At 36.8% G+C, this 26,219-nt stretch overlaps 5 protein-coding genes across 7 annotated transcripts; 1 reads left to right on the forward strand and 4 right to left on the reverse strand.

Annotated features, from left to right (window-relative positions):
- Nucleotides 1-19: 19 nt before the first annotated feature.
- On the reverse strand, nt 20-1,671 carry LOC103447869 (uncharacterized). The gene is made up of 2 exons (XM_008387074.4): nt 995-1,671; nt 20-872 (listed from the first exon to the last, which is right to left on the reverse strand). The coding sequence occupies exons 1-2, from the start codon at nt 1,479-1,481 to the stop codon at nt 136-138; spliced, it is 1,224 nt and encodes a 407-aa protein (XP_008385296.2). The 5' UTR covers nt 1,482-1,671; the 3' UTR covers nt 20-135.
- A 6,119-nt stretch (nt 1,672-7,790) lies between these two features.
- Nucleotides 7,791-11,031, reverse strand: LOC103447949 (subtilisin-like protease SBT4.4). Its single transcript, XM_070808385.1, has 11 exons — nt 10,933-11,031; nt 10,733-10,830; nt 10,550-10,641; nt 10,207-10,457; nt 9,553-10,050; nt 9,339-9,436; nt 9,032-9,274; nt 8,834-8,945; nt 8,548-8,761; nt 8,433-8,451; nt 7,791-8,398 (listed from the first exon to the last, which is right to left on the reverse strand). Exons 1-11 carry the CDS (start codon nt 11,029-11,031, stop codon nt 7,870-7,872), a joined length of 2,253 nt encoding a protein of 750 aa, XP_070664486.1. The 3' UTR covers nt 7,791-7,869.
- Nucleotides 11,032-13,043: 2,012 nt separating this feature from the next.
- On the forward strand, nt 13,044-14,937 carry LOC103447872 (mitotic-spindle organizing protein 1B-like). 2 transcript variants are annotated; one of them, XM_070808795.1, is made up of 3 exons: nt 13,044-13,176; nt 13,261-13,357; nt 14,602-14,937. In XM_070808795.1, exon 3 carries the CDS (start codon nt 14,611-14,613, stop codon nt 14,827-14,829), a length of 219 nt encoding a protein of 72 aa, XP_070664896.1. In that variant the 5' UTR covers nt 13,044-13,176; nt 13,261-13,357; nt 14,602-14,610; the 3' UTR covers nt 14,830-14,937. The 2 variants fall into 2 exon arrangements, with proteins under 2 accessions (XP_070664896.1, XP_070664897.1); XM_070808796.1 differs by having other exon boundaries at nt 13,118-13,172.
- Nucleotides 14,938-18,742: 3,805 nt separating this feature from the next.
- LOC103447873 (probable pyridoxal 5'-phosphate synthase subunit PDX2) lies at nt 18,743-22,361 on the reverse strand. The gene is made up of 7 exons (XM_008387078.4): nt 22,135-22,361; nt 21,913-22,040; nt 21,317-21,404; nt 21,125-21,198; nt 19,941-20,132; nt 19,098-19,195; nt 18,743-19,029 (listed from the first exon to the last, which is right to left on the reverse strand). Exons 1-7 carry the CDS (start codon nt 22,187-22,189, stop codon nt 18,906-18,908), a joined length of 759 nt encoding a protein of 252 aa, XP_008385300.2. The 5' UTR covers nt 22,190-22,361; the 3' UTR covers nt 18,743-18,905.
- A 1,054-nt stretch (nt 22,362-23,415) lies between these two features.
- LOC103407976 (putative pentatricopeptide repeat-containing protein At1g12700, mitochondrial) lies at nt 23,416-25,980 on the reverse strand. Of its 2 annotated transcripts, XM_017324873.3 has the most exons (2): nt 25,404-25,977; nt 23,416-24,954 (listed from the first exon to the last, which is right to left on the reverse strand). In XM_017324873.3, the coding sequence occupies exons 1-2, from the start codon at nt 25,440-25,442 to the stop codon at nt 23,647-23,649; spliced, it is 1,347 nt and encodes a 448-aa protein (XP_017180362.2). In that variant the 5' UTR covers nt 25,443-25,977; the 3' UTR covers nt 23,416-23,646. The 2 variants fall into 2 exon arrangements, with proteins under 2 accessions (XP_017180362.2, XP_028944351.1); XM_029088518.2 differs by having other exon boundaries at nt 23,416-25,980.
- Nucleotides 25,981-26,219: the final 239 nt, after the last annotated feature.

A 26,219-nucleotide genomic window follows, 5' to 3' on the forward strand; every position in this document is an offset into this window, starting at 1 on the left:
ATAGAAAAGAGTGAACACATTTCAATCAAAAGCTTAATTTGCAGCCCTTATTTGTTTATTCCTTAATTTCATGTTTGAAATGCTAACAAATTACACAAAATACACAAATAAAGTGTTTGTTACTGTTGATCAGCATCAGTACTGAGCAATTCCTCCAGCAGCTGCAAGCTCAGGCTGTTTTTGGAACCTGCAAACCTTGCAGAGAGGCGAAAAGAGGGATGAAGTCTCGTACTTGTCCTCCCCGCCTGCCATTGGCATCGGGACTCCGACCTTGACCGGACTAACGTAACCTGGCCGGTAAGTCTTGCCCAAAACTCCCTCCACAAGATCGGATAAATTGGTAAACCTGAACTGTGTCTCCAAGTGAGCAAATGTGTCATCAGCTGGTATTTGGTAGTTATGAACCTTGTTTTCCTTTTCTCCGATAGGCCTAACCCTTATGTCCATTTCGACGAGGCCGGCCACTGTAACCCTAACGTAGTTGGTGTCGTCGGTTCTTTCCACTACTACCTCTCTATCTTCGCCGTTAGTCCTCCATTCAGCATCTCCATCAGTGGGGACGGTAACAACTTTGTCGTCCCACTTTACCATGAGAGCATCAACTTTGTCATCCCACTTTGAGACCCTCTTTGCTGCGATGACAAGGGTGTGAGAGTCGAACATCACTGCGAAAGCCTGAACCCATGTGAAATCCCGGGTCCTTCCTGTTGGTCGAGTCCCGATGAAGTGTGCGTTGATTTGGAGGTTGGTGTCTGAAACAATGGCAAAGTTTCCCCCCTTGGCTCCATGGAAGTAGAACATCACACCGTCACCGCCAACAAACCTAGGATCGTAGCACAGAGAGCCATATCCGTCACACTTGGATTTCCTATCTGCACAGAAGAAAAGAAGATCTAGTTTTAGTAAAAGTTTCAAAATATATGATCTAGTTGAATTCTTTTTGTCAGTTGCGTAGTTAATTGAAAGAACAAAGAAGAAGGGTGAAATGGCTTACACTTGCAAGTAGCTTCACACTTGCTACCGCAGTTAATGAAACAACCCTTGTTCTTCTTGTTCTTCTTCGGCTTTCTCTGAGGGCATTCCGACGGGCACGTAAGGGTCTTGTAATAGCAAGCCCCCTTTGCTTTGCAGAACCCTCGCTCCTGCCCGGATCCCAGTGGTGTCAACACGTCGTAATTAGCCTCATCGGCTTTTTTGCCATTTGCGTTCCCGTTTCCATTGCCTTGCCCCATAACCAAGGCGGCTTCCATCGAAACAAGGACGACGAAAACAGCCACCAAAATATGTGACATTTTAATCGTAGGCGCCATTTCTGGCTGCCAAATATGTATGCTTCTCTTCTCCTTCTGTTGATTGTAGTTTGTGTTGTGAGCTGAAGAATTGATGGGAAAGAAATGGTCCGACAAGAGATTATATAAGGGAGTGACGAGGGAGGAAACCCTAGCATTAGCCTTGGGATTCGACTTAATGCTTGTGCTCATATTGCTTCTACATGTAATCAAACAGCTTAGAACCAGCAGTTTTGGCTAAGCATTGGGATTGCTTCCAATTTTTTATTTGTGTATTTTGCATCGCACATTAGCATTTCTTTCGGCTTCCTCAAAGCGTTGTTATCGAGGGAAAAAATGGCCGACTCCCGAAAAAATAATGAAATTTGCATGTGAAAGTTGCAAGAAAAGTCTTATATATTTGTAATTAAATAAAAGTTTTCTATCCCAAACACTATCACATTACCGGGAAATTTTTCATTATGTCAAAATACTGTTTGGTATATAAAGTTTCATAATACAAATAGTTCATATTTGAAAAATAAACTTGAAACTTAAACAAATTAAGAAATTTAACGGTAGGAACCTTCAAATTTTCGATTTGTTAAATTTTTTTGGGAAAATTAGAATCTCTTATTTTTCTATATCATTTAGATTAAGCATCTGTACCTTTTTAAAATTTGATTAAAGTGCTTTGACCAATAGTCACATCTACTTTTTAAAATTAAAATAATTTTTGAATTTATCATTTTATTTGCAGGATGCAATTTTCCTTATTTAGTGGAGATTTTAGTAATTAAACTATATTTTCTCTTCTTCCAAAAATGTTTTTTCGATCACAATTTTTTTAATGCAAACATTTAATATTATTTCTTTTTCTAAATGGTTTTTTCTTTTTCAAATGGTTGGTGATCAACACAAAAGCTCCGTGTAATTTTTTCAATTTTTTTTGTGAAATTATATTTTTTTTTATGTTTGTTTAAGTATAGTTGGTGACGAATTATTATTAGGTATAATATATTGTGTATATATTATCTGTTGGTAACTTTGAATTTACAAAAATCATTAATTGGTACATTTATTTGCAATTTTGGTACGTTTGATTTGATACATATTGTTAATATTGGTATATTATTTTTATTTTTGTACGTTTTATTTTGCACACATTGTGTATTGGTACGTTTATATTATTCTCAATCCTATTTTCTCTTAACGTACTAAAAAAAAAACTCATTTCAGTACGTTTGATTTTGGAGGATTTAAAAATATTTTAAACTATTTTGGAAAGAAAATATCTTCAATCGTAGATAATTATTGCTAAATTGTAGCATTATTGTGAAAAAAAATTGAATCTAACCAACCTTTTTTTTTTTTACAATTATCTCTAACGGAGGAGAGTGTAATCAAAAGGCTAGATTATAGGAAATTTGTTACAATACAATGTCCATATAGCACCAAAATTATGACCAAAAAAAAAAAAAGAAGTTAAATCAAATCACTAAAAGGCATGGATATTTGATCTAGAAAATTCAAAACCAAGACACCTATATCAAAAGATCCTATTTTTTTGGGTGTATTGCTTAGCATTTCTCTTCTTTTGTAGTTCACATTAGCATTTCTTTCGGCATGAGTCCTGAAAACATATTGTAATTTGCAAGTGAAAGTTGTCATATAAAGTGGTTTTTTACGTGCGTCTGAAGTTTGAAACTCCTAATTTCCTAAATTATTGTAATACTTTCAAACCCTCCCACTCCTCTTAATATAAATTTTCTTTTTTAAGGAGAATATTAGGATTGACCTCTATATATGAGTTCGTATAACAAATTGGGGGATAAGTTTCATTTTTATGAGAGATCTGATCAATGTGATTAGCAAATATGACAGAAATAGATTTATATAATCATATTAAAGTTGAGAAACTTTTTGGACTGTCATCAAAACACAAATAATATTAGAGCACTGTAAGAACACTTCACCGCCACGGCCACCGCCAGCCACTCCACGAGGGAGGAGCTTAATTATTGCCTCCTATTTCATGAATTAAATAAAGGAGTACATTATACACACTCAAACAACTATTCTATCCTTGAGGTTCATAAAAGATGCTCTTTGTTAAGCCCTATAAAGTGCTTGTTTTGCAAGGTATGATAATTTAGTGGACTTTAACGTAATTTGACTCTCACTGTGTATGTGATATATTCTAGGCTTGCCAATTTATTTCATGATCAGTTAAAAATGTCACAAAATGACACGAGAATAATAAGTTTTTTGTCAACCCGTTAACGGATTGGGTAGTTACTAGGTCACCCATTAAGATAACTAGTCTAACATAACATGATCCATTAGAATAATGGGCATGACACGAAAACAACAAATACCATCAATTTTCCCAAGTTTACTCATTATGCCTCACAATTTATTGCATAACCCGTTAATCCTACATGAAACAACATGAAAATAGCAGGTTTTGGGTCAACCCGTTAACAGATCAAGTTGTTATCGTGTCGTCCGTTAAGATAATGAGTCTGACACAACACAATCCTTTCAGATAACGGATATGACACAAAAACGACACGAACACGAACATAACAACCACGACCTAGTACGGTAGCCATTGAATAATAATTGAATAACTGATTCGTAAGTCGTAGCCTATATGAAGAATTATACGGGTACTAATGTATGGCTATTCCATTATGGACGGATCGGAAAAGAAAACTTATTCGGATTTTATGTTATGGGAAATGTAGTTAGCATACATTACAAGAAAACTTGACAATAGCTATTGACATTAGTTTACACAATGAGGTTAGTAAAGCCTTATCAGTCGTTAACAGGGTGGATATTTCTTTACCCACCTTAGGTCATCTCCAACCAGAGGGTCCAAAGGGCCCGAGGACTAGGCCAGAGGGCTCATGGGCCCCACAAAATCTGAAAGGGCCAAATGGCTAAAGGGCTGGCCGCATGCAGCCAGCCAGCCAGCCCGGGGATAGCCAGAAATTCCAACAATCTTGTCGGATATAACCGACAGAAATATATTTAATATAAATTTATTCCTATCAGTTATATCCGATAGGAATGCTTAAACAAAAATTTGAATCCAACGGCTAGTTGACGCTAGTTACCGTTGGATTTATTTTTTATATATTTTTTTTGGTTTTTTGGGCCAATTTTTTTTTTTAATTCTTAAAAATTCTAATTTTTTTCTATAAATACCTAAACCATTCATTCACCATTCCTCACAAAATTTTCACCATTCCTACACCATTTCAATTCTCATATTTTTTTTTCCTCTTTCAAAAATCTATCTTTCAATTTTTTTGCAATAATTTTCAGATGGCCTCGTCTGCAATGAAAGGTAGGGCTTGGACCCAAAAAGAAGATGAAGCTCTTTGCAAGGCTTATAGGTGGGTGTTGGAAGATAGTGTGAGGGGGAATTGTCAAACAAATGATGGTGTTTGGACTCGTGTGTCCAAAAAATACTTAGAGTTCTATGAAGACACCACTCTATTGAATATCCAGAACCACGAGAGTTGTTCTTCAAGATGGAAGAAACATCTTCAGCCAAGTTTGAACAAATGGCATCAAGCATTGTTAGCAGCCGCAAGTAGGCATGAAAGCGGTGCTAATTACTACGACGAAGTAAGTGTTTTCACAATTTATTTTAAATATTTAATTATATTACATTTAATTTCATAAATTAGTTTCCCTTAATTTTTGTATTTATATTTTCTAGGTGTGCCAAGGGAAGGAATTGTATATGGAGAGCAGATCGAAACTCTTTCAGTTTCACAGTTGTTGGGAAATTTGTAAACGGTGGGTGTTATTTGAAGATCCACCTCAACATAGAGCTCCTACGCCAGTGTTCGGAACTGCATCCTCAGTTGCCGATATGGATGAAGATGGATCTCCTACTATTAACAAACAAGGGTAGAAAATCCGTCTTCGGGTGAAGGTTCCATACCTAAGGATATGGGACGAAACAAGGCGTGAAGGTTGAAGGAAAAGGGTAAGGCAAATGATGATTACGTCGCTCAACATGAAGTGGCGGCCTCATTGCGATTAATGGCTGAGCAAAATGCCCTTGAGGCAGAAGAAAGGAAGTGTAGGCATGAAGAACGGGTCAAACAAATACAAGAAGAGATGGATGATAAGAATATAGAAATGAACACTTCAAATTACACTCCAATGAGTAAGACCTATTTTGATATGAAAAAAAAAAAGAAATTATAACTCGGTGACAATTGTTTACCTTTAACAATGGCGGATGATGAAGATGATGTTGATTATGGATATTAAATTTAAGTTGTTGTAGTTTTTAAATTTAAGTTAATGTTGTTTTTAAATTTAATTTTTAGTTTTAAATTTAATCTGTAGTTTTTAAATTTAATTTGTCTTTTTTAAATTTAAGTTGTAGTTTTAAAATATAAGTTGTAGTTTTGAAATTTAAGTTGTTGTTATTTTGAAATTTAAGTTGTTGTAGTTTTTAAATTTAAATAATAAATTATGTTTGACCCTATGACCCTCGGTTGGAGACGGTTTTTTGTGATAGGGCTAAAATGAGTCCTATGACCCTTTGGTCATTGGTTGGAGATGGAGGCAAATATGACTTTGTACTGTTCTTTAAAATATTAATATCTTGGAGGGCCAGAGGGCTAAAATGAGTCCTCTGGCCAGCCCTCGGTTGGAGATGGCCTTATTATACACTTATTTTTTTGTAGAACTAATGTTAATAACGATTATCAACTTTTTTTTTTTATAGTGATAAAATCCTTTTGCTGTCCGGCCATAAATCTACCATTGAACAAGTAGATTCTTGCTTCAATTAATTTGTTATCAGGATTTGCAGTTAGACAATATGAGCATTTGAACATCGTCAACAACTACGAAATTGTAATTTGCATGCGAAGGTTGCAGTAAAAGTTTCGATTTTTTTTTTTTGGCCATTGTATTAAACTTATCTAATTCAAAACACCGTTACATTCTTCACATTAACAAGTGATGATTGTATCTATCGTATGAATCACATTTTGAACTAAATTATGAACACATTTGGATCCACTTGCATGCATAAAACGAGTTTATCATAAGAATAGCAGTGAGATACCTTTACTATACATTTGAATGAAAGAAATAAACTTGAAATTTGAAAGAAATAAAATGAGTTCACCATAAAAATTATAGTGAGATACCTTCCAGTTCACATTAGCATTTCTTTCTATATATATGTGTGTGTGTAAAGAAAGAAATATATTAGTTCTACTCAAAACAACTATTCTCCCATGGAGCTCATAGAAGATGCTCTTTAAGCCCTAGAAAATTAGAAATGCTTGTTTTGCAAGGCATAACTCCTTTGGTGGGCTTTAACGTAAACGTGATTTTGTACAACAATACTATCCAATGTATTGTATTGGTCAATACTTAATATAAGACTTCATAGCTAAATTAGCGTCAACTGCAACCTGGTTGACAACTTGACATTGATACACAATAAAGAAGATTTTTTTTTTTTTCTCACGGGAAAGAATATTTGAATATGAACCATCAAGAATCATCTGTTCAAATTGACCAAAACAATATATTTTGATCAGTTTCAATGATTTTAGAGGATTTGATTGGATCCCGAGATGTAGAATATGTTAAATTATCAAATAGACAGGTCAAAAACCCACTTCGAACAACATCAATATCGTCATCGACTTGTTAGTTACAACTACCCGCATAGTTCGCTGCCGACCCTAGCCCAGGGCAAGCAAGGCAACTGCACATGGCCTAAAAAGTCAAGGGCCCAAAAAAAAAATTGTACTATCATAATGTTATGTTCTGTAAGGTATAAAACTACGAAACTAGGTAATTTATTATAATGTAGTAGTTGAAGCCGTGTTTTTGCTAACTACTTGCAATGAAAAGGCGCACGGGTTTGAACCCTATAAATTGCATATTTTTTTATGAATCATTTGCCTTTGACGAAAGTGGCTTATAATTTAACTACTTGCAATGAAGTCTTACATTAGGTATTGACCAATACATTGCAAATGATTCATAAAAAAATATGCAATTTACAGTGTTCGAACCCGTGCGCCTTTTCATTGCAAGTAGTTGAAGCAAAAACACTGCTTCAACTACTACATTAAAATAGAATTAATTCAAAAATTAAAATAGAATTAGAAAAAATTCGTGCAATCAATTTTTCTATTGAAGCATCCGAATTTTCTTTCATTCGTATACACAAATTCGCATTTATTCAGGCCAGATATTGTTTCAAAAGCCTGGATTTGGCTAATCTGGAAAGCATTTGAATTCAATGAAAGCAGGCAACCATTATTGCGGCTGGATTTAGCTAAATCTGGAAACTTGGCTTTGATTTGCAATAAATTAAAAAGCAATGGACAAGAAGTTGGTAAGTCTAATCGGGAAAACTTGGGTTCAACAGGTTCAGAATTGGTGATAGCTGATATATTGTTAGTCTCCATCTTATTTCTTATTTCTGAGCTAGTTTTTAACAACAGAAAACAGTAAAAATCATACAAAAAACCTTTTGAGCTGTATTTTTACTACTTTTTTATTCATTAAAATCAATTGAAAACGTACATCTTGCTCATTACTCATGTAACCATGTTCTGGAGCTTATTGGAACATATGCATAAACCAGGATTGGACTTCTAACGCTATGAGTACCATCAGACCAGACCAGTGACCCAGATACTTGTGATCGATCTTGCAAATCGCTTCCACCAACAGTCACGTCAAAATCCATCTGCTCGTTCAAGGACTTGAACGAAAGAACTTCAGGCACCACTTTGATATCAAGTTTGGAGTTTGAAAAGATTTTAGCCCTATATGTGGAGTTCGCAAGGCCAACATTTTTAACTGTTCTATGAAATTGAACCGTGAAAGGTTTCATCGGATCAACTTTAGCTCCCATTAAAGGGTAATTATGATCCCGTGGAGACCATTTAGCAGGATCTTTAGGGCATGTGATATTTTCTCCTGTTATGAGCCTAACTTTTCCTTCATCATAGACTGTGCATAGCAACTTTATATGATCATCTTCAGAAGTTTCGTACACAAGGCCAGGGTTTATAGCCTTTACAGGATCGATATGTCCGAATCCATAAGCAAATACACCGCTAAAAGTGCTGGACGTATCATTTGCGGGGCAACGTATCGTTCATGGGCCAAGCTGCAAGTAGGGAAAAAATAAATTTGGTATCATGATATATGATATTTTAGAATGCCAAAAGAATTAAGCATTAATTAGGTCTTATGAAGGGGGTACCAGTAGTCATAAGAGATGATTTGATGGCAGCCAGAGACCAATCAGGATGGAATGATTTAACATATGCAGCTGCCCCGGCAACGTGGGGGCAAGATACGGAGGTTCCACTTAGTATATTGTACTTTACATGCCTATTGTCTTCTGGATATTCGCTGGCAGTAGCAAAAGTTGAATATGCAGCCAAAATTTCTACGCCTGGGGCACTTATATCTGGCTGAAGCACATTAAAGAATAAATGTTACTACATGTATATGACATTAAGCTGTACGTGACAAGAAACATATACCTTAATAATATCGGGTACAACTAAATTCGGTCCAGTTGCAGACGTGATAGAAACAAGAGGTGCAGCAACATCTTTTATGACTTCACTTTGTAATATCGTCGCTTGAGGGACCCTGTAAAATAAGAGAGGCTTTCAAGAATTTAAAAAGCAACCTGATCGAAAATCGCCAACCTTAACAGAATTGAAATGAATCTATACCTGGTGGAGTTCATGTAGGACTTGACCACATTTAGCTCTTCTGTGATTAAATTCACTCCAGGAAATGGGAGAACTTGAGAAGAAGTTTCGTTCATAAAATTAACAAAAATTATCCCAACTGCCCCAGATCTGTAAGTCCCAGGAATTCCAGTGTTCTTCTCACATACAACTATCTTTCCCTTAACTAAATCAGGGTCCAGGCAACCTTCCCAACATATACTAAAATGCAACGAGAAGTCAGTGCTATAGTTTCATTTTTATTCCTTTATATTCTATGCAGTAAAAGTGAAACGGGGACAAGAATTACCTAGCTAGCATTTGAGAGCAATTTGTTCTTGAAGCATCTTTTCCATATACGAGAGGAAAATTTGTTCCATTTAATGTGAACGTGTTCGTAGAGTGCCCCTGTTTGTGATAAGAACATTAAAAAATATTGAAATGAAAACAATCTGAGCCACAGTATATACAAGTATTCATAAAATGTTTTTATTTTGTTGAAAAAGGAAGTGGATGAGACTTACGACTAGTTTCTTTCCGTTTGCAAGAACAGTGCTGTCAATAATCCGGCGATCTGTGGTACTAGCTGCAACTGTGAATATCCATGGTGCTACACTTGACACAGGACCAACCTTATCACTATTAAATATGGTTCCGGCAGACTGTGAAGTTAGTATCCCTTTCTTCATGGCATGAAAGGCACCAATTGCAACCGGGTCAATATAAAAATGAGGCTCAGAACGAAAAAATCCATTAAGTGAATTTGAAATGAGGTCAACTTCATCGGCAATTGCATCGTCAAAAGCAGCCAAGATACCATCTGAACTACACCCGAAATCAAGATCACAGACTTTATATGCTGCGATTCTCGCAGCAGGTACACCTCCTCCTGCAGTACCGTTTGCTAGTCTGTAGAAGCTTACATCCTTTACAGGACTCCCGGCTACAATTGATGCACAGTGAGTTCCATGACCCCCGAAATCCCTTGCAGAGTCTGTTAAGTAATATCGAGCACCAACGATCTATCTGCAAAACAAACATTTCTTACTGTTGACTAAATGTTGCAAAGTACAAAGGCAAAACCATTACAAAAGTAGTTTAATTATGAAATGAGCAAACTCAACCAAAAGTTTTAATTCGTATAATTGATAACTTTATGCATGTAAATATTGAGAGACATACTTGTTGCAGGTGAAATTTTTGCCGCCTTCACAAACACCTTTCCACTTCTTAGGAGGAGGACCAAAACCTTCATCTTTAAAGCCCTCAGCTTCAGGCCAAATTCCAGTGTCCATCACGCCAACAATGATATCACTTTCAGTTGTGGCATTTCGACTGACTTTCTCATCGAAACCCATAAAGTCCCAAGACCTTGTTGTTTGAGGTTCCATTCTTATGCTCGGAAAGACAGAGACTATTTCTTCCATGTCTACAATGTACAAACTCGATAAATTCTCAAAACCATACCAGTGAATAATATAACTTCTTCTAGTTCATAAGAAAGTATCTCAGCGGACTCACTCGCAATTTTCTTCCTTTCTTGGTCAGTGAGGTTGGCTGCAAATCCATTGAAACTCCTTTTATAACTTCTGACCAATATAGTTTCTGCCAAACTGAGAGAGAGAGAGATAGCAAGGATAAGAACTCGCTCGTGACTCAAAAGACGAAAAGAAAAGAGCAACCTTGAAGATCTAGATAGACTACCTTCCCCGCACAACTCGCTGTAGAATACTAAGGTGGTGAGACAACGGTGAGTACGCTGGATTCCCATCAGGAAGCGATCCCATGTACACAATATGGACCTGCATCAACGACATTGTTATCATTACATTCTATGTAAAAGAAATTACCATTTGTCAAAGACGGCATCTTTCTGTTATTAATGGCAAAAGAAAAGTACGTACCCTTCTTTCCTCGTCAGCGGCCTTGCATAACAAGATCATTGTGAGTAAGAAGAGAGTGAAGAAAGGATAATAACACAGAGAAGCTCCATGCTTAGCCATTGTTCAATGCTCAAAAACTTCATGGGTGGTGAGTGCTTTATATAGTTGGACTAATTAATGACAACCTGTCATCTGTATTAAAACACCCAGATTTTCTTGCATTCCTCCAAGATATGGTAATAAATTTATAGGATTTACTGAGCCTTCAATTTATGTAGTCTAATTGGCATTGGCACTGCCCAGATTCTCTGAGTGCCTTCCATTTAAAGTTACTGGAAAAGTCTGCAATGTTGAAGTAGTGTTTATTGTGATGTTATGTTCTGTTAGAGTATAAAAACATAAAACTGGGAAGTTTATTATACTGCAGTAGTTGAAGTAATGTTTTTGCTAACTACTTGCAATGAAAAGGCGCGCGGGTTCGTACCCTGTAAATTGCATTTTTTTTTATGAATCATTTGCCTTTGACAAAAGTGGCTATTACAAATTCATCTTCAATTAATTGCCACCCTTTGGCAAAAAATAAAAATAAAAATAATAGCCACCCAGCTTCAAATCAAAATGAGGGCCTTTTTCTTTTTAACAATGTTGTTATGTTTCAATATAATGTTAGGGTTTAGGGTTAGTTTTCTTTCTTATCCAAGAAAAATGAGTAATATTTAAATAACATATATGTGATATTTAGTTTTTTTTTTTTCTGAATTTTTTTTATGTTCATTCATTGTTTATAACTTTATATATAAAAATTAGAGATATAAAAACATGACAATTCTTATGAGGCCCTCTATTAGTAAGAGGACAGTAAATTAGAAAAAATATCCTTATATTAGTATGAGGCCCTATATTTGCTTGTGAAATAATTGTGTACCCTTATCTAATTACAACTAAAGTGTAATGTTATGGCTTAGATGTGAAATCTATTCTTTCTTTACTTATAAGTGGAAGGTTTTAGATTTGATTTTCTTAAATGACGAGTTAGATATCGAATTATGGCTAGCTCATCTCATTGCTTAGCAAAATCACTCACATCCTGATATCATTTTATCAAAGAAACGTTACATCTATATGCATAAATATGAACACTAAAACAATTGATTTTTTTTTCTTACATGGAGTTATACCAAGACGCATTTTTTGGTGTTGCCCCGGCCCTTAAAAATCTCAGGACTGAACTTGATAGTTCGACATGTGTTAGATGGAGATGGGTTAAGATATTTGAACTCAACAACCACGTGGAGCCCAGAGGACTCACCCAACACACGGGGCCAAGGGACCTACCATCATTGTGCGGTGCCAATGGGATCTACCCATCACGTGGCAGTATAGGTGCGCTCCCTGGCTCTGATACCATGTCAAATTATCAAAGAAACAGGTTAAATGTCACTTCCAACAACACCGATATTATCCTCAACTTGTTAATTACCACCTGCACAGTTCGACAACTATGAAGTTTTAATCACAAAAGCCCTTGGTGTTAGATGGAGTGGGGTTAGAATATTTGAACTTTTCTTTCTTTCTTTCTACTGCTGAAGTCGGATATTTCAACAGAATAAGGGCCGCATCTAATTTTGTTACATATCAAATATGTGAGGCGTATAACTTTAAGAGAAACTAGAGCAATAGTCCTAAACTATATTTTGCCACATAGCAATTATCTTAAACATACTAAACTAAAAATCCGTTAGTATTGGTCTCTTAACTTGTCAAGTGGAGCAATGATCCTGTTATTCAAAGTAGAGCAAGAGTTTCACTCCCCTTACTCGTACTGTAGGAAAGTCCCGATACTTGGAGTTATGGTTAGCCCACTTGTACGAGCACATAACCTGTAGATGTTTCAATCTCGTTTGCCGACTTTGCCCCAACGAGAACAAATAAAAACCTTGAAAATGAATTAATAAAAAGGTGATGAATTGCCCAGGTGGACTTCCTCTTCAACCCACTAAGTTTCAGATTCAGATACTCAACCTCTTTAATCTAATTTAGAATAGTAATATCTCGTGCAGTAAAATTAATTAAAAATTGAACATTTTCAAAGTAAATCAACGACATGGGCCAAGGGGACAAAAGGCCAGCCCAGCCCAGCCCAGCCCAGCCGAACTGACAAGTTGACGCCTGAGTTCCCTTTCTTCTTTGGCACGAATCGCACCAGTAGGCAGTAGCTCTTCCTCCTTCTCCCTCTCGCTTCTGTAACTACTGTTGTTTCAGTCGGTAACTTCCTCATCTTCTTCTTCTTCGTTTTCTTTCTTCCTATAATTTTATGGTTTTTCTATTTTATTTATTTATTTTAAACAGGCTTTTTGCTGGCTCTACCTTTGCTGCTACCTCTCCCACAAATTTGGAAGCTCGCTCTCACAACACAACCTCAACCATAACCAAAAGTTGCAACAAGGTATCTATCGGAATTTAATTTGAAAAAAAAAATTTCGTTTAGGGTTTGAAGTTGGGGAATTTGATTTAGGATTTAAATTAGGGTTTTTAATTTAGAATTTTACTGGGTTGCTTGTGTTGCAGAGCTGTTCTATGTACTGACATTTTTAATTGGTTGAAATATGGTAGAATTGGGAATGCCCACTTTAACAGAGGTTTCAATTTGGGGTTGTAGTGGTTGATTTTTCGCAAAGTACTAAACTGTTTGTTGGGTTTGATTTGCGGGTTTAGGTAGTTTCATGGATCTAGCAACCCAATCCCCAGTAGGTTCGGTGTTCTAAGTAAATAGTCATTGTGTTTATCAAAAATCGAATTGAAGTGAAACGCGATGCATTGCAATTCTGACAAAAGCTTGGAAACAATAAGAAGATAAGCAGAATGAGAAAAAGACTTCAAATTGAATTACATGCCCCAATTTTATTGCTGTGGTGTTGCTTCCCAATAGTAGTCCAGATGACACCCAACCTCAAGCAACTAGTTAGCCGTTCGTCCATTGTACCCCAAATACCAAAACTTGGCTTTTGTTTCCTTGAGTTAAGTCGTCTGTTGTCTCTGTGTACAGATGTTTTATGCACCAGATAGGCAGACTATGTCATAGAAACTAAATGAATGCCGAGAACATTGTGGAATATGGAAATGCAATGACCGTCTCAAACAAGAGAAAAGATTCCAATTGAAACCAGTAATTCAAAAATTAAAATAGAATCAGAAAAATTCGTGCAATCAATTTTTCTAACTTGTTTAGAAAATTCAGTTTCTGTATGGTTTGGATGCCTTAAACTAATCAAGGCATAGATTAATCCTAAATTGATGACAGAAAAGGCTTGGATTAATCCTATAAGTTGATTTTGCTTCTGGATTTGAATCTTGTTATCCTGTGTTTTACAATATTTGCATTTCATGTTTGTTTCTTGATTTTGTTGTCTTTTAGTTTGTTGTATGCACTTTGAGGGGTAAGGCTCTTTGTGCCCGCATCACTATGTCATCATTCTTGCATATTAATGAAATTCTCGTACATTCGAGTTTTGTTTATGATGATTTATGCCCAAGTATGTTTGTATATGTGTATTTTTGCTGAAGAGGTGAAAAGGAATATTTAGAGTGTTTTGGTAGGTTGTAATGTTATTGAATTATTTATGATTAACTTATTTATCTCATTTTAATCGCCGAGGGTTTAACAATATTGTTTTCTTTTCATTTATTCAGCTTCTTAATATGGATGCGGATGCTGCAAAAATTGCCCGGGAATCTCTTGAACTAGCATTTCAGATGTCCAACATTCTTGACACAGGGCTTGATCGTCACACCCTTTCCATCCTCATTGCATTATGCGATTTGGGTCTCAACCCTGAGGCATTGGCTGCTGTTGTTAAGGAACTTCGAAGAGAAGTCATTCCACTTGCGCCATCAGATGCTGCTCGTCCTGTACTTTGAACTGGTTTTTGTGTTTGGATTGTTCGGTTTGATTCACTTGTTGATTTCTCTGGAACATAAACAATTGCGCGCTTGAAGTATTCATTCGAAGTGAGTCCCTTTTTCTAAGTTCGGGAGTTGTGATTACATCTCATTAGTTGCCTTCATCTTCTTTTCTCAACCCTAATATACTCAGTACAGAATCAACAGCTCTCTCCATCTCCAAAGGCCTAAATTTTCCCTCACTTTCTCACAGATTACTGAGTGCGCGATTAAGTTAGTCTTGTTTGTTCTGTTTCTTGTGTGTTCTTCATGACTTGGTTCATCGGGCGTGAAATATGGCAGAGTTGCATCAAAACGGCGCTCTCGGACCGCAGTCGATCTCAAAACTAGGCTAGCTAATATGTTGTAATGTTTTTACTCACTGTAGATTTCCCATTTAGTTAATTAGCATCTTCTGTTATTGTGGAGGAGAAAACCAGTCTCAGACTAATTGCAACAAAGAGGTAACCAAAAGAAACGAAGTTTCATTGTATTCTCTAATAAAATACATTACGATGGAAGAACCATTTACCTGTAAGATGCAAAATTAATGTAAAGAATAACAAACTTCAACAATCAAGAAGAAAATGAAAGAAAGAAGCAACAACCAACGTGTTTCACGATGTTTGAACTCAAGACTTCTCACATACAAGTGAAAGACAATTACAGTTAAATCGTTGTACTAAATGGCAGAGGTTCATATTCTCCATCGTTATATGGCTTACTACAACAAATACGTGATCGGGAGGTGAAACCAGCAAGCAGTGCTAGAAAGAGAAACCAACTAATATCCCAGCTGCATCTGGACACGCGAAAAATCCTTGAGAAGAATCTTCTCTCACATTTGTCACGTCATACTCTGGATACCTTAGGGTTTGGAAAGCCGGATCGAAGAAGTCCTCTACCCCATGCACAATCAGTCGTCCGTCGTTGTAGACATCCCACTCAGTGACTTTGACTTGGTTAAGAGAAGCGTATCCGCTAGTGCCGACGGGGAGGGAAGTAACAACGAGAGGATGGCCGAGCAGGAGAGTGTCAACCTTGGAACCGTGACGCAAAGACGCCTCCCTCGCATCTTTGTCCATCTTGAATGGCACAACATGGTACTCAAGGAGTGTCAAGTTGCCGAATCACAGCCTCAAGAATGGTGTCTAGGGTTAGTGCCATGGCGTTAAAGAAAGCTTGGTCTTGAGGGCAAAAGAGGGTAAGAGTGGTATTAGGGTTTATGTTTAGGGTTGGAAGAATCACAGCCTCAAGAATGGTGTCTAGGGTTAGTGCCATGGCGTGATACCCTTTGTCAGAAAGTACACCGGAGACTAAACCGGCGTTGATTCCCGGTGGTTTCAATTGGTTTGCTTGTTCATATGGTTGGACAGCTCGAGTGGTTACAAAGAAAGTTGAAGAGAGAAGTATGAGAAGAAAACACAGTGCAGACTTGGAATCCATGTGTGAAGAGAAAAAAGAAGGCAAAGCTAGCAGTATAGTGTTGCAAAGAATTTGGCGACCAAACCTATATATATACATATATATAGTCATAGTCCATGCTTCCAAATACTGCCCTTGTTTTAACTGATATCCAAATCCTGAATGGATTCCTTTTTCTATGAGGGAAACATGTGACATTAATATTTTGCCAAAATTGTATTATTTGAAGACCTAACCGACATTACATATGCTTTTTTTTTTTTTTTGCCAAAATAGTGGGCATTTGGTCTACCGACCAACTCAACCGATATGGGGTTGGATTGGATTGGGTTCTAAATACGAAAAACTTATTTGAGTAAAAACTCGATTACGATTATATATAAGTGAGTTGAAATACTATTAATCGAACTGAACCGAGCCTCTGCATGACAATAAATTGTTGCAAAGAGAGAGTTCTATGGGGTTGAATTAGATTGGGCAACAATTGTGATCTGGTTGGTGATATTTTTCTGTCACTTATTAGGTACGGAGATGGGACATAATGGAACAGAATGGAACGGGATAGAATAGAGGTTCAATGCCACGTTTGGTATGCGCATGCTTGAAGGGGACAGTTTTTTAGTTCCGTGTTTGTACACACAAGGCGGAATGGACGAGAAGATTAAATGACCAGCGTACTCATGTTTTGTCTGTTATTTGGTATAATGTTTATGAGATGGATGGGATGGGACGGTTTTTTTATTGTTGATTTTTTAACACATATATGCTTAATTATGATATGTTTGTTACACTAACACTTATTGAATATTAGTACCTAGGAGTGGGCAATTAAAAAAAAAAAAAGCTGACAAAACCGACCAAACGGCACCGACGGTTTAGTTCGGTTTGATAAGCGGTTCTTATAATTCTTGGACATCGGTTAACCAAACAAACTTGTGTGTTTGCTTTTATTTGTTTTAATCATAATAGGCATACCATGTACCCATCACAACAAAACAAAATGTGGTAGTTTTGCGAACTCTTGTGCAAAGCTTATGCTTCTGTGTTTACATAATTATTACATGGGTAGATTGTTGGAGTGTAGGAAGTGCTGGGAAAGTTACTAGAGGCTTGGAAGTATGGAACTTTTGGAACTTTTTTATCTTTTTGAAACTTTTGGGACTTCAATTCTTAATTATCTATATGTAATGCTTTCTTCAGTAGAACTTTTGAACTTTGAACTTTAAGAATGTCTGAATGTAACATTTAAGTATCTATATGTACTTTCTTCCCCAGTAGATCTTTTGAACTTTGGAACTTTTGATATTTTGAAACTTTTGGATTGTAATATTTTGAAAACTTGGACCTTTGATGAATTTCTTTTTTGTAACTTTAAGAATGTTTGAATGTTAAACTTTGAATTTAACTAGTGTTCATACAAACCGAAAACTGACCCAAACCAACCCGCCATTGTCGGTTAATCGACATTATCGATTTTAGGCCTAGCTTGATCGGTTTCGGTTTGCAATTTTGACTTAACCAACTAGGTCAGTTTGGTTTTGGCTTTGACCCAAAACCGACCCGACCCAACCCAACCCGCGCCCACCCCTATTAGTACCTATTCAAAAATGCAGCAGGTAATGAAAAAGTTTCGATATATTGATTGCAAAACAGATGGTGCTTGAAATTGATAGATTCTTGTGACCTAAAAAAAAACAGATATTCTAGAACTTATAAATATGCAAATAAGGGAAGATGCAATTGGACCATTTGTCCTGACTTAGTAAAATTACTGTATTGCTAAAACAATAATGAAAGTTTCACATACTAAAACAGTTCATCCTACATATAGCATAGGATACAATTCATCGTCCATACACATCTTAATAAAATATAGCTTGTGTGAGTCATTTAAGGTACACCAAATACGCAACAAATCAGTATCGTTCACTAATGTCATTGCAAGCTAAATCCATAAGAGCGTAGGTAAAAACCGTTCACGAAATTAAGTTATAACAAAGAATTCACAAACAAACAAAATGAGGGGCAAATTGATAATTCGACTCATCTATATGTACCAGGCCCATCAGTTGCACCAGTAATTGTGGTGTGTGTGACGTGTGTCAAATGTGTAATCGCAGGGTTCAAGCGACAACATTTTTCCGATCAACTATATAGGGAAGACGGACAACCTTACGATATAATACAACAGTAATTGCAGTTAAAAGGACAGGCTGAGATCCTAATGATACAGTACTAGGTAAATGGAAGATGGTAATTTGAATTTTGAAAGGAAACTTGGTATATACTACCATCCGAAATGCAGAACTTGTTATCTACCTTAGAACTATGGAAATTTTAACAAAACACTTCCGAAACTGTTCGTTTTTAACGAAAAACCACATTTTAACCTTTCCTGGGTACTATTCACTACACATTTATTTGCCATTTTTCTTTAAAACTAGAGTTTTTTTGGACTTTTCGTTAGTTTCCTTAGAACTAAACCATTCATCTGAAAAAAATACTTTCCACCATCAAAGAACTTTAACAGACATCGTACATCAACATCCGTCAACGGAAAAAACAGACGTTATAAAGTAAGGAGTCTAAAACTGCAGGGAATAAACCATAACAATTCTCTATCTGGGCCACTATTGAAATATAGGGAGGTCAATCTTTGTTTGTTGGTCTGAACTTAGATCTGCTCCAACAGCAACGATGCTACTTGAGGCTCCTTCTCCGGTTTCAGTTGACATCTTCAAGAAGTAACTATGCCTGCGATATTAAACATTTAGAGCCTCGTGTGAATTTCGGAGAATGGCTGACAGAGTAAGCATACTTACCATCGAGTGTCTGCTGTCAATTCAGGATGGAAGGCAGTCGCCAGCAAATTCTTTTGTCGAACTGCTACAATCACTTTATTCTCAGACACAGGATTCTCCTGGAATGTCAAAAAGTAATAAGAAAATAGCATCAAAGAAGGTAAAAACGAACTTAATATATTCCAGCAGCATGCCGTCATTGGCAATTTCATTTTAGACGAATGATGATCTGGTTTTGTGTAGCAATAGAACTGCATATTTGCACACCAGAACAGAATCTTTGATAGTGTCTTTTGATATATACTGCAGAATCAGTGTTACCGACGATAGATTTCTGTGCAAAATCTAACTACACAATAAGTGTTATAAACACATGGCATAACCAGGTTTGTGAGTGGTGATTCTAAGAGCCCAAAACTAAGCGAGATGATGAACAGATCAAATTATTCTAGTCTGATTGTAATCAACAACTTTCAATCATAGACATATACTTAAGACAAGACCACAAGAAATTTACAGCTTCTTGTATAAGAAAATGTACTTTTGAACGTAACTTGCTCGGCTATAATGAACTTGCAAACTAACTACCGTATTTTAGAAGAAATGAACCTGATTTTTCCACTCCTTCGAAAGAAAATCCTATATACCCTATCCACAAATAATAGAACTGCCAACCACTGACGGAGCTGGTTGAACTTACCCAACTATTACATATTAGATGTTTTATGGTTTACAAGGAAATATGGTTACTGAAGATGCAAATGAAGCTGCCTACCTGAATGAAACAAATGAGGCTCGACTAAAGACTGAATATACAACAGTATAACTGGTAAAAAATTCTATAGACAGGAGAGAACCACAAACCTCTTGAGCTTCAACTGTGGAATTTGAATCCAACACCTTATTGGACGGGACAGGATAATCAGCCAGCACTTCAACTTCTGGTCCTACGTCAAGGATAGCAGGAGCACGGATGAAAACCCCACGAAATACTTCAGGACCACCTTCTGTAGAAGCAAGCTCTGGTACTGCAAGTTCAGCCTCAAAGCTCTGAATCTGTAAGTTCGTGTTTTAGGAAAAGCAAAACAATTACCACACAGAATATCAAAATCATGTAAACTTATGTGTTACAACAGATGGTTCCCTAAATAAGTCAGTTCCTCACATCTCTTGTTCCTTTTTTATTTATCTATTTAACGTTAAAACCAGGTACGGACCCAAGTGGTGGTTTGGGTGCGCTACACCCATCTAAACTAACTTCTTTTTTCCACCAAGAATACGTATTATCCCAGCCCCTCTTGCCCTCCTCCTTTCCTTTATCTAGTTTCAAAGTAATATCTAGTCATCAGACAAGTGTTTGACCTCCACCAGATGACACCAAAAATATAAGTAATGGAGCCAATATATTAGTCCATTAGCTCCATGCTCTTTTTTCCAAATACTAACCCTATGAAGTACCCATAAAAGCACATGAATAAAGTTTCATGCAAGTGTTTTATTCTCTTTTTATGTCTGTGCTAGTAAAATAACCACCACTGGACTCCTTAGATAAGACAGTGACGTGGTTTTTTTGTGAAGAAATAGTGGATGTCTTTTTTTTTTCTTCTATACATCATATATTTCATCATAATCTAATACATCATTCAGGTCCAATATCGCGCACAACTTTCAAGATTACATGAATGTGTGACCTTCTAAAATTTAGAACTACGGAATCCACAGTTTCCCATAAACAAGCACAGGAACATAATTGACAGATGAGACTACAGGTAACAGAAATGATTTTCAAACACAGTTCAACCAATCAAATACTCTGTGCCACGTACAACTCTTTTTTTATTAACTTTCCAAAGTAAGGAAGTCTAGGACTCTTTTTTTTTTTTTTTTTTTTTTTTGAACACGAACTCTAGGAGACTAGGACTCTCTTACCATGGTAAATACTGACAAATTTACTAATGCAACATGTGTCTCATCATTTTGCTGCATATGGCATATCTGGTCTTGATAAGCACGCTTAACTTGAGAGAATACAGAAGTCAGTGCATTACCTGACTGCCAAAGAAGTTTCTGTGAACAGTGCAATCTAGGCCGCCAACAAGTTCCTGTCCTCCTATTTTCTGTCCTGAAAAACATGCCACTCGTCTCAATTATAAAGTTAAACTTTTGGTAACTTTCATTTGTATTGAAGAAGCAAAATAAAATTCAAAGATTCATAGCAGAAAAGAAGGAAGGAAATGAACCTGTGGCTTTGTTTGCTAAGAAAATAAGCCCTGCACAGGTCCCCCAAACAGGCTTCCCCATTTTAACAAACTCGCGCAAAGCAGGAAACTGTGAACAAAATACATGCATAAATAATAACCAAATATGAAAACGAAGAAAATGTCCGAATTCCTAACCATCTGGTAAGCCAAAAACATATTACAGTATACAAACAATCAGACAATACACAAATATTTAGCCAAATTCCTTTTGTGCAAATACGAAACAAAAGGTGGTGGTTACATTTAGCCAAGTCATTTGCTTTTTCAATCAAATAAGGTTATAATCTATTTTCTCCTCCTTTTTTATCCCCTCTGTTGGAGCTTTAGTACAAAAGGCAAACCAAAATTGTTCATACTCGGTTAATAGCTCTCCTAACCCACAATTACTATTTAACAAGACCCATTACCATTTCTTTCTCTTAAAAATTACAAATTTAATCACTTAAAAATCAAAACTATACAACTTTTTACCGGAAATTGAAGTTCTATAGCCGTCATTTACACATTAACCCAAGAATTAACATACATAAAAGTACTAAATAAATCAACACAAACCCAGAAGCATAGAGAGAGACCAGGTTGTGGTACTCAGCGAGCTTAGCCATGGTGGTGCTCTCGCCTCCAGGGATTATAAGGGAGGCCACAGATTCAAGCTGCTCCGGCTTCCTTATCTCTACGCCCTTCACCCCAAGCCTTCTCAGAGCTACAACGCACACACAAACACACAAGCAGTCAGCAAAAACATATATCGAATGCATATGCTGCGAGAGAGGGGGCGGGCGGCAAAAAGGGAGTGCCTGCTATGTGTTCGTTGAAAGACCCCTGAAGAGCAAGCACGCCGACGAGGGCCATTTTTGCTCGACGGCTCGGGGAATTTGGGCCGACGATACAACAAACAGAGCTTTTATTATGTAGAGAGTCGAGGGAAGGAGAGAAGGCGTAAAGCGATTGAGCGCACTGCGCCTCTCGTTTCCTGAGTGGCTCCACTTTTTGCCCTTTTTAATGAATATTTAAGTTGTTTACGTAGTAAAATGTTACACGTTTGAGGTCATGGGTTCACTAATCGCTAGGAAATATCGAGTGCTATTCCTGGTTGTTAAAGAATTTTCGGTTTAGGTGTCTCGAGTTTGAAACTTTTTTTTAAATTATTGTAATAGTTTTAAAGTAGATTATCTTAAAATATGACTCTCCATTGAATTTTTGTTACTTCATGTTTATGACACAATGTTTTATAATGTTGGAATTGTGCAAAAAACATGAGGTGACGGAGAATTCATGAAGAATCGTACTTTTAAAAGCGTCTCCTTAGCATTTTCATATATACATGGCAGACTGATCCCTTTATGGTCTTAATAGAACGAAACTGTGCTCTGATACCAAAAGTTATTCCTTATCAGTTTACATGACCCCTACATTGTTTCCCACCTCCCAACATTCCGCCAATCTCCAACTAGACAATCGTGTGTTTCTACCCATTTGTCAAATATCTTAATGGATATGATGTTGGATTTCTACTTATGCGTCTGGGGTTTGAAACTTCCCCCTCCTTTTGCTTAAGTGTGATGTGTGTGTGACACTGTGTTATGTCAAACACCATAAAGCAAGAGCATCTTATTAATCACTTCTATTTTTTTATGTTGCAGATGGCTATTGCAACTCCTACGTAGAATGATGATATATGTGTATCCAATACCCAGGTCATTACGATTATACGTCTGAAAAGAAGCTTCAGAATACTCTTTCTTGCCAGAATTCTTAAAAATATGTAAGCTGGCTTCTGTATACTGAGAGATGGCCTTCTCTTCTTTCAACATCTATAGTGCAGAAAGAATTACGCGACACGGCGTTTGATCGGCTACAGACTGTTCCTTGCGTGATGGAATTCGGATGCATCATTTGCTCATACGTGTACATTGTATCTGGTGTTAGAGAAAGTGCAGAATTTTAAAAAATTGATCAGAGTCCACCGCCGGTGACTATCATTTCCTCCATTGCTTCTTCCATCAGACTCTTATGCTTTCAAAAGTATCAATAGACAATGTCATTAACAGAATTATCACCAAAAAGCAAAGGAGAAATTAAACAAGCCATAAATATGTCTATGAATTTCATATCAGTTCAGATACTCCGCTTCTCCAACATATTTCATCATCATAAAAGAGTAACATAAAATTTGCTCTACCACTTGAATCGATGCATGACCAAATGGCTACCTGAACTGGACTCCGCAGTGGAACAACTCCCTCTAATGCAGCATTCAAGGGAAGGATGCACCGAAAGTTGTCAAACTGCAAAGATGCAAATCAATTTCACCCTGGTCTTTCTATAAATGCCAACAAAGCGGGATCTACTTTATCTTTAGACAATAAATTAATGACCAACTCCATGGTTGATGCATCTGCAGAAAAACCCCTCTCCACCATTTCTTCAATAAGCCTCACTGCTCTTGATGTCTCATTGTTATTGATTAACCCACAGATAATTGTGTTGTACGTGCAACCATCTGGAGAACAACCTTTCTCTTCCATTTTTCTAAGCAAGTTTTCTGCTTCACATGTTAGCCCCCCATTACAAAATCCACTGATCATTATGGTATATGTCCTGACATCAGGTTGAATTCCTTTTATTGATAAACTACAAAGGAGATCCCATGCATATTCAACTTTTTCAGCCATGCACAAACCTTCAATAAGAATACTGTAAGTTACAATATTAAAATCCAACTTCCTTCCCTCCATCTCTTCCAACAGTTCAACTGCCTTGGGAAATTGTTTGTTTTTACAAAGGCCATCCAGTAAACTAGAATAAGTTTGAATATCTGGAAGTTGGCCTAAAGCTTGCATTTCAGAGAACAAGTTCTGTGCATCTTGTATTCTTCCCATCTTGCAAAACCCATCAATAAGAGTGCTATAAGTAACCGTATTCGGAACAATTCCCTTATGAGACATTTCCAGAAAAAGGATTCGGGCATCATCTACCATTTTACGCTTACAATAGCCGTTTATCAATGTGCTATAACTATGAGCATCAACCATGCAGGCCTTGCTAAGCATTACCTTAAAAACATTTTTTGCCTTGTCCATTTCTCCTCGCATACAATACCCATCCATAAGTGAATTGTAAGTAATCGTATTAGGTTCGATATCTCGTTGAATCATCATTTTGACCACGCTCTTTGCTTCTTGGACCATCCCCTCTTTACAGAATGTATCAACCAGTACACTAAAGGTGAACACATTTGGAAAGATATGTTTACTCACCATTTCATTCAACAATCTTGTAGCTTCTTTCCAATCCTGTAATTTGCAAACTCCATGAATCAAAGAGGTATAGGTCATGACATTTGGGGCAATACCCTTACTCGTCATTTCTGAGAAGAGGTTATGTGCATCAGCAACTAGAGTATCTTTGCAAAGACTGTCGATAATCATGCTATAAATAACTAGGTTAGGCTTGCAACCCCCTTCTTCCATCTTCCTAAGCAATTGGATTGCGGCAGTGTTGTTACCATTTGCGCAAAGGCCCTTTACTAGGGTACCGAAAGTAACCACATTCGGTTTACAATTACCACTGTCCAACATTTTCTTGAAAAGTATTGCTGCCTCAGCCACTCTATTCTGGAGAATAAAGCCGTTGATTAGAATGTTGAAGGTCACGACATTTGGTTCAAAACCCAATTTGAAGACGTTTCCCAAGATAGACAAGCCAAACCCCATTTTCCCCAAACGACAAAAGCAATTAATGATAATGTTTAGTGTATAAACATTAGGACGAATTCCGGAAACAACCATTTGGTTATTCAAGGAGATGACTGCCGAATAATGTTTCATCTTGGCAAGTTGAGTCAAGATTTCGTTGAAAGGGAAAACGGAAGGCAGAGTACACCTTTGAAGCATTTCGTCGAACACATTGAGAGCATCCTCAACATTAGTGATTTTCACAAGCTGGTGTTTTTGGGTGTTTCTAGATTCGGTCGATTTAGAAGCTCGAGAATGAAACAAAGCCAAGTAATTGTTGAAGAAAACAACAACAACAGAAGAAGAATGAAGAAGACAGGGCAGCATACCTCTGAGTCTGAGTCTGGTGGTGCTGCTTCTGCTGCCATAACCAAACTTCAAAGAAGAAGAAGCAGCAGCAATCGTTGCTCGCATCATCATCAGCATCTCTAAATCAGCGATTCAGTTCGTTAATCCTCCACAACAGAGTCTACTCGGGAATAAACCACCCTTGTTGAGAGTGATGGAAAATGCTCTCCCTTGAAATAATGAAATCAAAATCCCATGTTGCTTCAGATAGAGTCTACTCTTGCGAAATATATAAAGACTCGATTCTGCATAAATATCCTAACAAGATACAATTGCTACTCTAAAAAACGTTTTGGTTATAATGCCACAAATGATGAACACAACCAACGTCAACTTGGTAAATTTAATAATTGATGGGGCACCTTCACATCATTTACGACCTCAAATGGTAGTTCAAAGAGTTATCAATTCGGTCTTATAGCATTTGCATATACTTTTTGAAGGCTTGTAAAGAAGAAAATCGTATTTTTTTCAATTCAATCATGACCATTCATATTCCGTACTTTTAAATAATGAAATCAAAACCCTATGTTGCTTCAAATATAGTCTACTCTTGCGAAATGTAAAACCCAAACAATTGTAATCTATCTACCACCTTGGAGAACAAATATATAAAGACTCGATCTTGCATAAATTTCTTAACAAGATACGATTGCTACTCTAAAAAAGCTTCGGTTATAATGCGACAAATGATGCACACAATCAACATCAATTCGGTAAATTTAATAATTTATGGGGCATGTTCACATTATTTATGACATCAAATGCTAGTTCAAAGACTTATCAATTCGGTCCTA

Source organism: Malus domestica, chromosome 11, assembly GCF_042453785.1.
Source record: "Malus domestica chromosome 11, GDT2T_hap1".
Classification (NCBI taxonomy): domain Eukaryota; kingdom Viridiplantae; phylum Streptophyta; class Magnoliopsida; order Rosales; family Rosaceae; genus Malus; species Malus domestica.